The sequence below is a fragment of the Typopeltis vanoorti genome, chromosome 3 (genome assembly GCF_054136105.1).
Source record: "Typopeltis vanoorti isolate ZY-2024b chromosome 3, IOZ_Tvanoo_1.0, whole genome shotgun sequence".
Lineage (NCBI taxonomy): Eukaryota > Metazoa > Arthropoda > Arachnida > Uropygi > Thelyphonidae > Typopeltis > Typopeltis vanoorti.
This window is the reverse complement of record NC_143551.1, coordinates 108,698,978-108,716,280: the sequence shown is the minus strand read 5'-3', so window position 1 is coordinate 108,716,280 and position 17,303 is coordinate 108,698,978. Positions and strand designations below refer to the sequence as shown.

Below are 17,303 nucleotides of genomic sequence, written 5' to 3'. Positions count from 1 at the left end.
CAGTATCCAAGTAGATACCCAACAGGGTGCACCACAAGAAGGTGAGGATTGGTCATTAGGTCAGAAGCCCTGGTCGGTTCTCCGCATTCCTTTAAAGACTTTGTGGAGGTCTCCTCTCAGTTATACAGCTTTGACCCTTAAGCACCCCTGTGAGGTATCATTGAATCAAAAATTTGATTCTTGAGATATATTTGCAAGTCTTCTTTTCATACCTCACTTATTATGCACTTGTGTAATGAGTGGATAGATTTGGATGTAGACCAGATTTATTGACTACATCTGAATGATGAGCTATTGTTCATCTTTTTAGAAATTAAACACTTAATTTGTACGTTACTTATAGATCATCTCTGTAGAGTTTGTGGAAATGCTTGGAATAGTTTAAATTAGTTAAATTGATCATAAGTTATTATGACTTGTAATAGTTATATCATATTTGTTTTGTTTATATTATCTGGTATATCATCCATTTCCTATGATCATCATTGTCGTGTAAGAGTGAATTTTTGGAGAGCAGTAATGGTAAATGATTAGAACGGGTTACCAGAGTTTAATAACTAATAAATATTAACTTGGGTTCTCTCTCTCTCTTTTCATGCTTTCATAGTATTATTATTACACAGACATCTCCCTGGAGTCTTGATCATCATGAGGTGCCCACACTGAGCATTACTGGCACAATAATTATCGTACTTCTTAAAGTTGTTCGGTAATAAAATGCACTCATGACCAACTCTGGTAACCTATTCTAATCATTTACCATTAGTGCTCTTCAAAAATTCACTCTTACCCAGGATAATGATGATCATCATCAGTTTCCTGATATGAACCCTCAAGGGATGTATAGGATACTACGACAATATTACCCAATTAACTTTCCATTATTACTAATCTCCTGTCAACAATTTTCCTCGAAATTAGTTTATCACTTGTTTCCACTTCAGTATTGACAAATCTTATACTTCTAACTGCACCCTCTGAGTCTTTTCTTGCCATCTTGGCATTGAACACCTGTTTTGATAATTTTCCTCTCCTGTTCTGTTTAAGTAACCATACCACCTTAGATTAGCTCTGCTGTAACATCCATGAAAAATGCCAAGTTCTTTCTTTATCTTCCTTTTCAGTTGCATCTGCAGCAGCATCAGATCATATCTGCACACACTCATACTTTTTCTCAGAATTCTCATATCATATCTATGCATAAGGAGGCACTATCTTGTATACTGCTAGTGTAATTTTTGGCTAAGTTCTCTTTTATTCCATAAAAAATTATTTAACTGGCTCCCTAACATACCATCTTTGCTTATTCATTGTCTATTTCTATATTTAATTTTCCATTCATACATTGTAAAGTTTCTTTAGCATCTACTCTATTAAACCCCTTCAACTCTCAGCCTAACCTCATAGGAGCACTCTACTAACCAGTCACTGTTATTGTTGCTCTCCTCTGAATTTCCTCTTCCACTTCTGCATACAAAGAAACCCAGGCAACTATATTTGTATACAATAGTCTAGATGTGGTGACATCAATGCCTTATAAAGTGGGATAATAATTTCCTTATCCCTTGTCTGTATGTTTCTTAAAACCCAAGCGATCCTTGAAGTATTTTATCTAGTTCTGCAGTATGTCCTCTGAACTTCAACTCTGTCAGTTGTGCAGAAAAATGAAATAGTTTAGTGACCCTGTGGGGTTTTAATTTGATGAAAGGACATGTAATGTTGATAGATTATACTTCAATGAATTCAGAGTTAGGTGCTAGAGAGAGAGAGAGAGAGAGAGAGGACTTTGTTCACTGAGAGCAGGAGTGGAAGGAGGGCAAAATAATTCCTTTGCATAAGGAGGCTCTAAGGTGGCAGTAGCATATTATAGACCAATACTAATCAGTGTCTCAGGAGTGGCGGTGGTAAAAATAGTGAAAAAAGTCAGTCAGAAAATCCAGGAATAAGTGTATGAGAATTTGATATGCTTTGAGGAGCAGCATGGCTTTGTGAAGAATTGCTCATGCCTTAGTAATTTTCTAACTTTTTATAATAGAGTGATAGCTGAGTTGAATGGTCACTCTTTTCTTGGTTGAAAAGGAATGGCTACACAAAGATACTGCTGGATTTTGTGAAAACATTTGACAGGATACCACATGAAATTTTGTTATGCAAATTGAAACAGTTGGGGTTGGATGTGAAACTGATGATGTGGATACAAGAGGGGGGGGGGTGATGGACGGACACCAAAAAGTATGACCGAGCAGAATCCAGGAGAAAGCGAGTGACTAGTAATGTGCTGCAGGGCTCTGTGCTTTGGACCACTGCTGTTTAATATGTATGTAAATGATATAGGAAATTTTTTGAAGGAAAATATTCAGTTGTTTGCTGATGATGCCAAATTGTTTAGTATAATAGTTAATCAAGATGATTGAGAGCACTTTCAGGATGATTTAAATAGGCTGATAGTATGGGGAAATGATAATTGGTATCAGTTTAATTTTGATAAATGTAAAGTTATGCATTTTCGGATAAAAATTGCAAGCTGTGTGCCACATTTCTGTTACTGTACTCCAGGAAACTGATGAAAAACTAGGGATTTGGGGTATGATATTAGATAGAGCATTGAAGGTTAGAGGGGATATTGCTAAGGTGGCTATGATAGCTAAATAGGCTACTTGGTTATTGAAGAATGAACATATTTTTTCTGCTAATAAGCAGAAAAAAGAAATTTATCATTCCTCTTTATAAGGTCTTGATACATCCACATCTGGATTACTGTGCTCAGGTCTGGTCTCACCTGGGTTTCTTGGGGATGAGAAAGTAGTGGAAAGGATAAAGAAATGAGTGACCCAGATGGTGGGTCTGTGGAATGCTCCCTATGAGGATAGACTGAGGGTTTTGGGGTTACAAAAGTTGGTTAGTAGGTGAAAGGGGGGGGGAGATAGAAACATTTATGGTTTTATATGATGAATGCAGAGGAAATTATTTCAGCATTTGGCTAGAGGGCAGTACAAGTCGTTCTTGGAGGTTGTATAAGAGTGTGGTTAGCAAGAGTATGTGTACTGGATTTTTTGCTTGGAGCTTGGCAAATGGATGGAATAAGTTTCCTGAGTCATTTATCAGTGAGTTGTCTGTCACTGGGTTCAAAGATAGGTATGATAGATATTATGTGGACAGTTTGGGTCGCCCATGATGAATCCTTAGACTCTGTGGATGTGTCCATGCAGTAATAATAACAGTAATGTATGTAATGCATAGCGTGCAGTTTTTTCATCCAAAAGTGCTAAACTTTACACTTTGATACATTGAATTGGCAGCCATTATTACTTGCTTAAACTGCCATTCTATTTAGATAATTTCCTCTGCATTTATCTGTCATTCTGGTGTTAACTGTTGCTCTCCCCCCTGTTCAGTATCATCAACTAACAATTGTATATTCTCCTTTCGCTTGTTCCAGTATCACTGATGTGCAAATTGAACAGTTGCTGAAGCTCAGGTACACACCACTGTGGTACACTACTGATCACATGCCTTCTTATTTTTGCCATATACTATTCTCTGAATGTGAGTAAATTATAAGACAAGACCTTCCCTTTACAAAACAGTGTTCCTCCAGAGTCATATTCCCATCTATCTGATCCTGAATTTCCTTAACCAACTTTTTTTTTTAATAAATTAACCACAATTCTCAACATACTAATTGATATTTAATTTTCTACCTTCACCTTAGACCTTTATATGTGTAGTTTTTTTTTTTTCTATGTATGCAATGCTGCAGGTGCAATTCATTTTGTATCCACTTGATTTATCCAGAAGGCATCCTTGGAGATGATTATATGTATTCTTATATTCATATAGGAATATGGTGGATAGTTTATAAGAGGTATTGATATAACTTTCCCAGTGATTTGCTCGATTCACTCTGAGTATTCTGGAATATGATCTTGCTGTTTCTTTTTTTTTTTTTTGTGGTCAAAATTATTTTTTATGCTTTCTCTATTAAACATTTTTTTCTGTAATTTTTAATTTGGCATCATCCTGACATATACCCTCAGGGTGTGTACAAGATCATATGATAGTAATACATAAACAGTTACATCATTACTAACCTCCTATCAACAATTTTCCTCCAGATTAGCCTGTTATCTGTGAACATTCCAATATTAGATTTTATATTTCTGTCTTCTAAGGTACTTTTTACTGTACCAATCCTACATCTGGGTCTTTTTCCTGCTTAAAATCTGTTTAAATGGCCATGTCACCTGAGATTAACTCTGCTAACACATTCCTGAATGCTAACAATGTCAAGTTCTTTCCTAATATCTTCATTTTTAATATGATTCTGCCATCTGTTCAGTTCCCTTATCTTTCTCAGGACTCTCATATTTGTGGTCTTCAGTCTTTGATCAAGAGTTTTATTTCTAACCCAGCTGTCAGATCCATAAGTTAAATTTAGTTTAAACACTGTCTTGTATATAGCTAGTTTAATGTTTTGATTAATTTCTCTCTTATTCCATATACATTTATTCAGCTGACTTCATACCAACTTAGTTGATTCTGCTGTCTATTTTCAAGTTTAATTTGCCATCTTCATTAAAAATTGTGCTTAAATATACGAAATATTTTATTTGTTCTGTACGTTCTCCATTCAGGATGCAGTTGAGGTTTTCAGTGTTTCTGCCTATTTTCATACCAAATTTATTACAACAGTCATTCAATGTAGTCAGGGAATGCAGAGTTGCACTGAATTTATTAAGAAGTATAACATCATCTGCATAAAGTAAAGAGCTAAAATTAACATTGCCAATTTTGATATCACATAATGCAATCTATATAGACAATGGAGATGATGTGCATCCTTATTGCAGACCTGATTTAACATCAGACCATCTTCCTGTACTTCCTTCAATTCTGACTGCTGACTTAGTCTTAAATAAAGACTATGTATTGCTTGATATAATGTCCTATTTACACCATATAACTGTAGTGTTTTGAACAGCTTTCCTCTTGGCACCTTGTCATTATGCCTTATCCAGATCTACAAAACTTGTTATATTCCCATGATTTCTCAACTATTTTGTCAAAGAGAAAATCTGATCTGGACAACTTCTGTTTGGTCTGAACTCAGCTTGTTCTTCTCCACCACAATTTTTCTTAGCTGTTTCTCAAGTTTACTTGCATAAATCATACCAAGAACACTCAGTAGGGAAATTCCTCTGTAATTCTCACATTCAGCTTTTCCCTTTTTTATAGATGGGTACAATGATTGTCTATTCCAATCATTTGGAATTTGACTCTGATCAGGCCTTCTGAATTATGTAGTGTAACCTGTAAAACTTTTATACCTCCATATTTTAGCATTTCTGGTTGAATATTATCTACTCCAGTTGCTTTTCCACATTTCAGGTTTGTGATAGCTTTTACTACTTCAAGTACAGATATATATATATATATATATATATATATATATATTCCAGATGGCATTCCTTTTGAGTGCCTTCTACCACCATGCTGTCATTGCTTGTTTCATTTAGCAATCTTTGAAAGTAATTACTCCATACAACAAGAATATCTTGATTCTCGGTTTTCATGTTCCCTTTAATCATCTCTAATTCCTTTCACAGTACTCTTTCCTCCATTTCAGATCTTTAACTTTTAATAGCCTCCAGAATATTTTACCACCTTCCTGATATTTGTTTTCATTGTTCTTACCAAAGTCTTCCTATGACTTTTGTTTAGCTAATTTAACAGAATGCTTTGCTTTCTTACATTTTTCTCTGTATTCCCTAAGAGCACAAGGTGACTTGACAGGAACTTTTGATGTGCTTTCTTCTTTTTCTTGACTGCCTCTTTAACTTCTTGAATTCACCATGGAGTTCTAATTTTTCTGTCTTTGCAGATTATTTCACCAATTGCCTCTCTGGCTGAATCAGTTAAAGTTTTCTTTGGGATTTGCCACTGAATCTATTTTCAAACTCTTATTTTTTCTTGAATAATGTTTGTGTATAAGTCTACAGTTTACATCTGATAGCTGTTAACTTTGATTCATTGCAAATGAATCAGAACATAAAACTTTCTTACACACCCTTCTTTTAAATATGAAGTTCAATTTTATTCTTCTCAGCACTAAATGGTGATCATTTCCTATTTCAAATCCTCTGTATACTCTTGTGTCGTGAACCAGTAGGTAAACATCACTCTCAACAATAACATAGTCAATGAGACTTTTCTTATTCCTTGCATCTTCTCTCCATGTGAATTTATGCACATTTTATGTTGGAACATGGTATTAGTAATAACTAGTCCTTGTCCTGAGCAGAAATCTAGCATGTAGTTACCATTATTATTAGCTTGGCTCTTTTCCCAAATCCTTATGTCTGGTAATCATTTCTTACTCTGCTGTTTAGATCTCTTACAGGGACCAACTTTTCCATTTTCATTGTGTAAGCTACCTTCTCTAATGCCTCAAAAAATTCATCTGCTACTTCCTTATTAGAATTTTCTGTGGGACTATAAGTACAACTAAGTCTCATTATCCAGTTCCTGCATCCTGATATTAGCCCACATCATTCTACTTGATATTTTCTGCCATTCAAGAAGATTAATCTCATATTTAGTGTTTAATATTATGCTACTCCTTCTTTTTCCTGATTGTTATTGCCTGAATATAACATTTTGTATCTATTGCTTAGAAAGATGTCACTTATTTTCGTCTTCTTTGTTTCAGTCATATCTATTATATCAATCTGGTACTTATCCAATTCTTCTGCTGGTTCTATTTCTTTTCCATTGAATTTTTATGTTGATGGGACCAATCATGAGCTCTGCTGATGTTGAGTTGGGTGGTGTTCTGGGATTAGCCCCGGTTTGGATAACTCGTTTGCAGAGTATATAAGTTCTTTTCGCTATACACTTTGGCATTAGGTCTAGCTACTCACTGATGAAGCCTCAAAAAAGGCTGAAACCGGTCTGGGTAGTGACCTCTCTCCATAATGTAATAACAGCATACATTTCCTAGGAAATGTGTTTTTACATTATGGAAAATACCTAAGAATAGCAATCTGAACTTCCCCCACCTTTGCAACGAGTCGTCCGGTATTGTACTACGTACTAGGATCACTTGCATTTGCTAACGCTAGTGTCACCGATACTTTATAGTTTACTATATTCGGCAAGAAACTCTCTGATTCCAATCTAAGAGTTTCTTATTCGGTTTTAAAACTATGTGGGATTTAATATCCCCTTAATTTAAGTAATGTTTTCATTGCCGAAATGAAGCTTATTAGCTCTTTATACTCTTAAGTAACAGGGACCTTGTTTAACTGGGCAGCGCTCCAGCTGGCATGAAGTTTTGTCATCATTTTGAATTGTGGTTTAAACTAATAAGAGTATAATTTAGTCGGCAAAATTCCAAATTGCCAACCTATCCTCATTTGTCCTTATACAAATAGATACCTAACAGGCTGCACCATGAGAAGCTGGAGATTGGACATGAGACATCAAGCCCCAGTCAGCTCTCCACATTCCTTAATAAAAGCTGCATGGAGTCTCCTCCCAATTATATAACTTTGTTTCTTAAGCATCCCATTCGAGTATTCTGCAAATTATATTTAATGCCAGATAATCTCTGTATATGGAATGAAATATACATTGCACAAATAGAGACATGTTATCATTATTAATTCTGAAAGATTACACTAAAAATTTCAGCAACACAACATTGCTGTAAAGGCTACCATTCAAGGTAACAAACATATGAAATGTGAAGATCTTAAACATCAAGGATGTTTAAGATCTTCACATTTGGTATGAAATCGGTTATATATCATTGTCATTTGTTTCTATTACAGCAATGTGAAATCATGGGTTCATAGATAAGTGTGGAAGTTATATTGTTAATACAGTAGACTCTCGACTATCCGGCCTATTGTGGCGGAAGGGCAGGCCAGAGTTCTAGGCCTACCTTTTCACACAAATGTGAAAAGGTAGACCTAAGATGAAAGAATCAAAACTTACAGTTTTTAGTTTTTGAAAAAGTCCTTGATAAATGACTGCTTCACCCTTTTAGCCCTCTTCTGCGATGCAATGTCCCTCCACTTATGCAAGCAGATGATATCAGCTGGCTTCGCTTCCTCCTGCTCACTAATGTACTGCAGCACTGCCTCAATCGTCTTGAACCCTTCCGAATGTGGGATGAGATTTTTTCCTGTCATCTAAGGATGTCTTCTCCTCCTCCTCTTCTTCTTCCCCCTGTGTCACCATTTCCACAATATCGTTGTCAGTTATTTCATCAACTTCGTCGTTTGATATCCATTCTGTAATGTCCTCTGCATTGACATCGTTACAGCTTGGTACATTTTTGAGCAATGAAAGAAGGTTATCGTTTTCATCTTCCACTTCGGTTTTACACACTGGTTCAAGGTTGAAATGTCCACCTTCATGGTCCAAAAGAATTTTCCAATACTTTACAAGTGATGTGTTTCGAATCTCTTCCCATGCTTCAGCCAACCACCTTATGACATCTAGCAAGTCAATCTTTTTCAGAGTGGTTACGCAGTCTTCATTATTATCAATCGCTGATATCAACAAACTGAGAAGACGGCGGCGATGCTTTTTCTTTAGCATTTCAAGGATGCCCTGGTCTATCAGCTGACAAACAGCAGTCACATTGGGTGGTAAAAATAAAGCTTTGATGTCTCCATCTGTGAGTTCGTCGTTGGCAGGATGCAAAGGTGCATTGTCAAGAAGTAGCACACTTTTCTGGGCAAATTGTTGTCTTTCAAATGTTTTTCTACAGTCAGTACGAATTCATTTTAGAACCAGGTTTTAAAGATTTCTGAATTCATCCATGCTTTCTTTTGATGTGTGTAATATAGGGGTAGTGATTCCTGATTTTTCAGTTTTTTAAAAGCTCTAGGTTTCTTTGATTTTCCTATTAACGTAAGCCTAAGCTTGTGGTTGCCGGTTGCATTACTGCAAGCCAAGATGGTGACTCGTTCCTTGCTTTTCTTGTATCCTGGTGCAGCGGCTTCTTTTTTTGATCTAAGCGTTTTTGTAGGGAGCATCTTATAATTTAAACCGGTCTCATCGCAGTTGTACAACTGCTCCCCAGAAATTCCCTCCTTTTCAATAATCTTAAAAAGATAGTCTTTGAACAAAGTTACAGCCACTTTATCAGCGGATAAAGCCTCCCCACTTATGGTAATCTGGCAAATACTGAATCGTTTTTTCCACATCTAACCATCCATCACTGGCATTAAATTCTGAATCTTCTCATTCTACATGTATTTGTCGCTTAAATTGTAATGCTTTTTCCTGCAATATTGGCCCAGTAACAGGCAAGCCTTTTCCTCTTAAGTTTTCATGCCACAAAAATAAAGCTTCCTCAACATCTTTATGCTTACCTTTCAGCATCATTTTTCTTACTTTCATTCCACTTCCACTAGCTTGGGCAGCACACCACTTTTCAATTTCTGCTCGATTTTTCTTCCAGTCTCCAACTGTACTTTTCCCGACTCCTACCTCCGAAGCAATAGTTTTTGCCGTTACCCCAGAGTCTAGTCGCTTTATAGCACGTAGTTTCTCCTTCATAGTCACTACAACCTTTTTTTATCACCTATTTTGTAATCTTTAATAAAAAAAAAACGAAGCACACCAAACAACAATTTACTAACGTAACCAGGAACAGTGGCAAACATATTCCGCACTTGTGGACATCCGATACACAACTGATGAAGCGGGGAAATCTGCACTTTGCATGTCTCAACTTGTATTATGCACATGGCACGTAGGAGGATTGTAGCAGACGCCTGCTTGCAGCTGCTTAGCAAAGTAAATTACAGTACATATTCCTCATTTTATCACGGAGAATTACTGTATTATTATAATTCTCCATGATAAAATCCAGGCTCCGGATAGTATGGAGGCTGGATGGTTGAGAGTCTACTGTAATTTAAGAATTCCTCATACATTTTTATATTCTTACATGTTCATATCAGTGATGTGTGTCAATTATAAAAAATATTGGCAAAAGCATTTTGTTTTATCCTTAAATATAATTAAAATTCTTGTATTGAGGTGAAATAATTCAAAATGAATAATACTACTTTTCTGACATCTACATATTATGTTTTGAATATTAGGTCTAAAAATGTAATATATTATAGGTAGAGAAAGCATTGGTACAAAGAAAAAAAGATGAACTACTGAGGATGTATACAAGTGATTCACTTCAGCAAGAAACAGATGAAGTCAAAACATTACTTGGAATGAGATGAACATTTCATAGAATTTAGTCCTATTTGCATTGTAATTGGTAATTGCATTTTTACAATACCCATTCTGTGTATGAATTTTTTAAAATTATCTTTATATTTTTTTAAAAAATTTAATTAGCTCAGCCAGCACCTTAGCATGGTAAACGAGATCAGAACTGGTGCCCCTTAAGACATGGCACCTGGGTCAAGGGTACAGCTCGCTTCGCCTGCACCATGGCACAGCTTGGCTCTGGCAAGGTTCCAAGAAAGTGGAAAGAGAGTAAAATATTTCTATTACATAAATGAGGCATTAAGATAGAAGTTGCAAATTACAAACCAATCAGTATTTCAGAAGAATAATGATTAAGGTATTGGAAAAGTTGGCTCACATTATATAAGTTGAAGCAAATGTAAATGGATATGAAGTTGGTGGCATGGGCAAGTGGGGGTAGCTGACGCTGACCAACAAACACCAGCAAGTAGTTGTGTGGAGTAGAATCCAGGAAAATGAGAGTAACTAGGGGAGTGCTTCAGGTCTCTGTTTTAGGATCACTGATGTTTCATTTGTATATTAATGATACAGGGAATGATTTAAGGGAGAATATTTGGTTGATTGATTGATCGATCTCATCCATCCATTTAGGATGGGTAGAGTCCACTAATGAGGGGTTCACGATGAAATTAATGCGGCCAGTTCGTCACTCCTTGCTGCATCCCCTAAGAGTAGTATTCATGACTGTGATCCGTGTGTGTTCACGGGGCCAGTTTGCCTGCTTGGGATCAGAAACCCCAGATAAACTGGTGGAAAAAACCCTGCTGCCCAATCCCGAGACCGGCTAACTTGGCTACGGCTGAGGAAGATCCTTAAGCTCCTCGTGTCGTCAACGGGAATCGAACCTACGACGCTCCTTCCCCAGGCATATGGTTGCAAAGCGCAAAGCCACTAAGCTAACCGCATGGACAATATTTGGTTGTTTACTGTTAATGCAGAGATGAGAAGGACAATAATTGATAAATTATTAGATGTGCATTATCCTGCAGATCATGTTATATTATTAAATAGATCTAGTACAAGTCTGCAGATTCCTTTATTAAATTGATATACCAAATTTGTTGCAGAAATTTGGTATGAAAATCAGCAATAAAGAAGACATGGAATAGGAAAATACATAGGAATATTGAAAAATCAGCTGTATCCTGAATTGGGAAGCCTGTTGTAAGACACTTTAGTTATTTAGTTGCAGTTTTTAGTAGAGTTAGCAAATTAAATATGGCAACAGACAAGAGGATAAGGAATGTTGGTAATACTGTGGTAAGACAATTGAATAAATTTATATGAAATAAGAAAGAATTAGCCAAAATACTAAACTAGCAGTTTACAGAACAGTATTCAAACCATTTGAACTTATGGATCTGGGAACTGGGTTAGAAGTAAAAACAGTTGATCAAATACTAAAAAACCCTCATATTTGTAGTCTCTGAGAGATAAAGTGTGAGAGTGGACAGATGGTATCAGTGGTATAATCATATTAAAAATGAAAATATATAAAAGAGGAACTACTTTGACACGTTATAATTCAGGAATGTGTGAGCAGAAATAAGTTTGGGTAGTATGGTCACCTTAACAGAATGCAAAGAAAGATTAGCAAAATCTTTGTTTGGTGCCATGATAGCAGAAAAAAAGACTCAAAGCAAAATCACTGTCTAGGTGAATTGATGTTCTTAGAATTCTTCTTTAGAAGACACAAATAGATAGCACACTATGCGAGTAAAATTGTCAATAAAAAATTAGCATTAATGTCAACTTTTCATGTGGCTCTCATATGTCTCTTGAGGGTATACACATATCAGGAATTTTATGTCGAGAAGCAGTCTGGTCTTGACAACCCCTAAATAATGGCCTGAACTAGTTTGTTCTTCTTAAGTTTATCTTCCACAATATTTCTTAGCATCTTCTCAGTTATGTGTGCATAAATCTTTCCTGCAAATACTTAGTAGGGAAATTGCGTTCCCTCCAGAATATTTTCTACTACAGTTCTGTCACTGCTGAACTTTTTCATTTAACAGTCTTTCAAAGTAATTAATTCATATATCTAAAATATCTTTGGTAGGTTTTTATGTCGCCTTTATTATTTCTGATTCATTACGATACTCCTTTCTCCATTTCTGTGCTTTTTTTTTCTTTTCTAGGAATGCCTATATAACTTCTTGAATCTTCAAGTTTGCATTTTTCTGTTTTTGCAAACATCACCACAACATGACTTCTTCGCTGAATCAACATTTTTTACATCTTCGTTTGAACTTATGTAAGTAATGACTAGTTGATGTATTCAGTGCAAATCCAGGAAATATTCATCCTTATTATTAGCTTTTGTGGTTTCCTCCAGATTTTTCCAAAACATTTTTGTATGTCTGGTATTAATTTCCTACTCTTTCATTGTGAATTACAACAAGAACCATGTTTTCCTTTTTGTGTATGTCAGCTGCCTTCTTATCTTTGTATTTAGTATTGAATAGTATAGCTAATTCTTTCTTTCCATGTTCTAACATAAAGACATGCACAAGTTTATTTGAAGAGAAGAACACAAGAAATAAGAAAAGCCTCATTGACTATGCTATTGTTGATGGTGATATCTTCATGCTCACAAAGCAAGAGTATACAGAAGATTTGAAATGTGAAATTATCATCACTTAGTTTTTAAGTAGAATAAACAGGAATATCACATTGAAAAGCACGAAAGTTTTCAAAAGAACTAAAGTTAAATGGCTTTTACAGGTGAATTGTAGACTCAATTATACAAATATTATTCAAGAAAAAAACAAAACATTTGAAAACAAGAATGAAACCTTGGAGCCCCATTAGCAGACTTTGAAGAAAACAAAAACCGATTCAGGTTAGTAAGGCATGTGGTGAAGTTGTCTGCAAGGATAGAAAAACCTAAACACCATGGTGGAAATAAGAAGTTAAGAAGCAATCTTAGAAAAGAAAGCATATCGATTGAAATTCCTAGCAAATAGGTTTTTAGATGCCCTAAAAGAATACAGCAAAAAATAAGAGAGCTACGATATGCATAAAAGTAGTTAAACAAAAGTATTGGGAAGACTTGGGTAAAAAATATAGAAGACAAATATCAGGAATGTGGCAAATGTTCTGGAGGCTGTTGAAAAAGCTTACAAAGTGTTGAAAAGAAAAATTGTTCTTATTGACAAACTCTTATAGATCTGTAAGTCAACCATGCCAATCTGCAAAATTAGCATCTACATATCTGTAAACATGAGGATGGTTTAGGGAAAGAAAGAAGACTACCAATTGACGTGTCTTCAATTTATGTTTATTCTAGCATGTGAAGTGGCCAGAGTCAATTACAAAATCAAATTGGTGGGTAGTATCTGCCATAAAATCTTGCTTGAGGAAGTAAAGTGTTTCATCTAAAGGAACATTTGTTAATAAAAACACAATATCTAAGCCGAAAAGGAGATCACATGGGCAAAGATGCTCTGATACCTTTGCTTTGAAATGAGAACTTTACTATACTGCCTTATGCTACAGATATGTAGATGATATATTTGCGGTTTAGCATGGTTTTTTCCCTTGCACATCTACAAGAGTTTGTCAATGAGATAAACAGTTTCATCATTCTATCCAGTTCACTGTTGAGGTAGAAGAGAACAGTTAGATTGGCTTTGTAGATATCCTATAATTTTATTTCATACTGCCTTATGCTACAGATATGTAGATGATATATTTGCGGTTTAGCATGGTTCTTTCCCTTGCACATCTACAAGAGTTTGTCAATGAGATGAACAGTTTCATCATTCTATCCAGTTCACTGTTGAGGTAGAAGAGAACAGTTAGATTGGCTTTGTAGATATCCTATAATTTTATTTCATCAATAGATGGTAGCTTCATTTCTTAGTTTTTAGAAAGAAAACACATACTGGACTTAATGTTCGTGCTCTTTCACAACATGATAATTATCAGAAATCTGGCACCATTAATACCTTGTAAATCTATCTCACTCTTTGCTCTACTGATATGCTTCTTTCTCAGAAAATATATTACTTTAAGTCATTACGTCCTTCTTGCTTGCTAATGGCTGTGCTGAATCTTATGTCAATAAGATCATTCATAGTTATAGAATTGCCTTGTCATCTGCTTCTCATCTGATGGTGAAACAGAAGTGATCCATCATGTTAACATTCCTTAAGTTAAAGGTGTCTCTGAAAGGAAGTATAGCTAGACTACTTAAATCAGTTGGCCTACAGTTTCCTTTCGCTCTTTCAACAAAATTTCCAATTTTCTAGGCTCTGCAAAAGATAAACTTCTGCCTTTGGCACAACCTGGAGTGTATTAAATTTCTTGGTAATGTTGGGTTATCATATTTTGTCCAGAAAGATAGATTGGTGGCCATACATTGTGAAGAACATTAAGACTATGTTAAATTACATGAGCCAAAATAATCAGGAGTTTGCAGAGCATGCTTCACCATCAGACATCAAATCTTTGGGAAGAAAATTAAGGTTCCCCATAGAAGTAATTATCTTATGAAACACTTATATAAAGAAAGTTGCGAAACCTTGCTACATCGTCCAAATTAAACAGAAGTGATGGATGAAAATTAACCCTTTTATGGTAAGCAGTTCTTCACAAGTTACAGAATTTTTTATTTATTTTATTTTTTTAATTAATGACCTCTTGGTATTCAGATCATGTACGTGTAGTTCACGTGTTTTCAGCGTTGAATCTACAAGTTTCTGTTCTAGTATGCTCTTGATAATAGACTGAAAATTCTATTCTAATAAAAATAAATATATAAGTAAAATCCATATTATATTCAATTAGTTATCATGACTTACATTCGTTCATCAAGTTCAAAGTATTTCATCATCATTCATCAGTATTTGCATTCAAATGGTAGGATGTAATCAGATATGTTACTGAATACATTTTTTCTCACCTAAATTCACTTTAGAAAACTTTCAATAGAGTCCACTGTATTGTGAATTGGCCAGAAAAGATGAGTTGGTGTAAGTAATAAGAAACTAAAAATTAGTTGATGAGGATAAACATTTCCTATGTAATCTGTTTTCATTTTTAACAGGCATGCTAATGATGTACTAATAGATTATACATCAATATTCTTTCTGTTGTATCCATATGATTGCTCAACAGTAGTGAAATGGTAAAAATTATGAAGTGATATTGCAGTACATTTATTTCACATATTTAATCTCTTAATTTTATGAGTCATATTTCCATAAATTTTGTATGTCAGGCATTTTCAAATGCTTATGTATCTTTTAATTCTGTTAAGACTCCCAAGGTTTGTGTTGTCATTACCAATGAAAATTGTCCTTATTTATGTATTGATGTATATCTAGTTGCCTAAAATTTATTAATTTTTATTTGTAAATATTCTATAATCAAGCAAAAACGTATCACATTTGTCTTTCAGATTCATGAATTCATGCCATGGAGTTGAAGTGACACATATACTAAAGCAAAGAAAGGATTTGATTCTGGAAATCCATTTATCAGAAGCCCAAGAAATTAGTAATGTAAAATAAAATGTTATTTATGATGTGTATATATATAAGTGACATTGAGAGATTGTATATAGTATTTTATAAGCATTCGAGCAATTTTTATCCTGTGTGTTTGTTTATTAAAGAGCATTTTAAAGGATTTGTATTGTGATATCAGAAAACATTATTTTATTTTTTACCTGTTTGAAAAATAAAGAGAACCAGTTTTTATGAGTGACTTGAAATAATTCATGGATTGTTTCTTAATTTTCTGAGAAATTAAGAAATTTCTCTGAAAACAAGAAATTTAATGATATACAACATTATCAACATTTAATGATTACAATTCTGAAAATCAAGGAATCATAATGGATGGAGATGTGGTTTATTTGCAGAAAGTGTTGATGAATTGTGGGCATTGGGTAAATGTAATGATAGTGTTGTCATTAAAACTAATTTAATTCCAAACAAAAATACTGAAAATAAAGGAACATTTTAAAAGGGATCAAATTTTAGCTTTAAATAAATTTTTTATAGGCATTATAGAATGTATAAATTTAATAACAGATGAAAACATTGGCAGACATACAAAACCAGAATTAATTCAAATTAAGTTATTGAATAGTTAAGTCCACCCAATCAGTAAAGTTTAATCATCTGTTAATGAATAGGCTTACAACAGTTTTGGAAAAATGAACTGCTTAGGTAGATAATTGAGTTAAAGAGATGAGTTGAATAAATTTAAAAATATCTCCCAAAATGTGTTCAGAATCTTAGCTTTCATATACTTCAAACAACTTTTATCGCATTATAAGTATTCAGCATTTTATTTTTTTCTATGACTGTGAAATGTCCAATAAAGAAATAAAATTATGACATATGTCTTGCTGGCTTTGTTTATTTTTTGATGGAAACAAACTTTTTTTTTTTCATGTATCTAACCCACTCATTAAAGATTGCAAAACCTATAACATATCAGTGCCATGTGTGACTAAATTATTGACACATGTGTAAATAAATCCTCTAATGACTTTCACAAAGAGAGTAGGCCATTAATGAGTGGTGAGCAATGCTCAATATATAATCTCTCCCAGTCAAGTCAATCCCACTACCCCATGGCATGGCCTGTTTCCACAAAAATTCTTGTGGAGTATTTCCACTCCTTAAGCATATTTGCCCTATTTGGTAGAAATGCCAGTTGGACCTCAAAGTGAGAGATGACTTTTCACCCAGAAACACCTACTTATTGGAGGGAGGAATAGAAACTAGAGAACTACTTATAGACCAGGGGGACTTATTATCAGTGGACCAGATGCTCTAAAAACTTGTGCTCCAGAATTAACTCCAATCCTGTGTTGCCTATATGAGCTATCCTGCCCATTTGGCACCTACCTAGCTGTGTGGAAGTAAGCCATTTATTTAGCTTGTCCCTAAAAAAGAGATGTCTCCCATCTCCCTCAGAACACTTGAGAGTAACAGAGAAGAGTGTTAACACCATGGAGAAACTCACATGGTTGTGTTTGATGTATTGAGGCTCTT

The 17,303-nt window shown here is 34.7% G+C and overlaps 1 protein-coding gene across 2 annotated transcripts in view; it reads left to right on the top strand.

The window, feature by feature from the left end:
* LOC150108458 (pre-mRNA-splicing factor ISY1 homolog) overlaps positions 1-16,002 on the top strand; it is a 128,989-nt gene extending 112,987 nt beyond the window's left edge. For both annotated transcript variants that reach the window (XM_090415861.1, XM_090415860.1), the window contains 2 exons: positions 10,149-10,297; positions 15,695-16,002. In XM_090415861.1, coding sequence (XP_090271987.1) covers positions 10,149-10,259 — 111 coding nt within the window. In that variant the 3' untranslated portion in view covers positions 10,260-10,297; positions 15,695-16,002. The remainder of the gene's footprint in view (positions 1-10,148; positions 10,298-15,694) is intronic.
* The last annotated feature ends 1,301 nt before the right edge of the window (positions 16,003-17,303 follow it).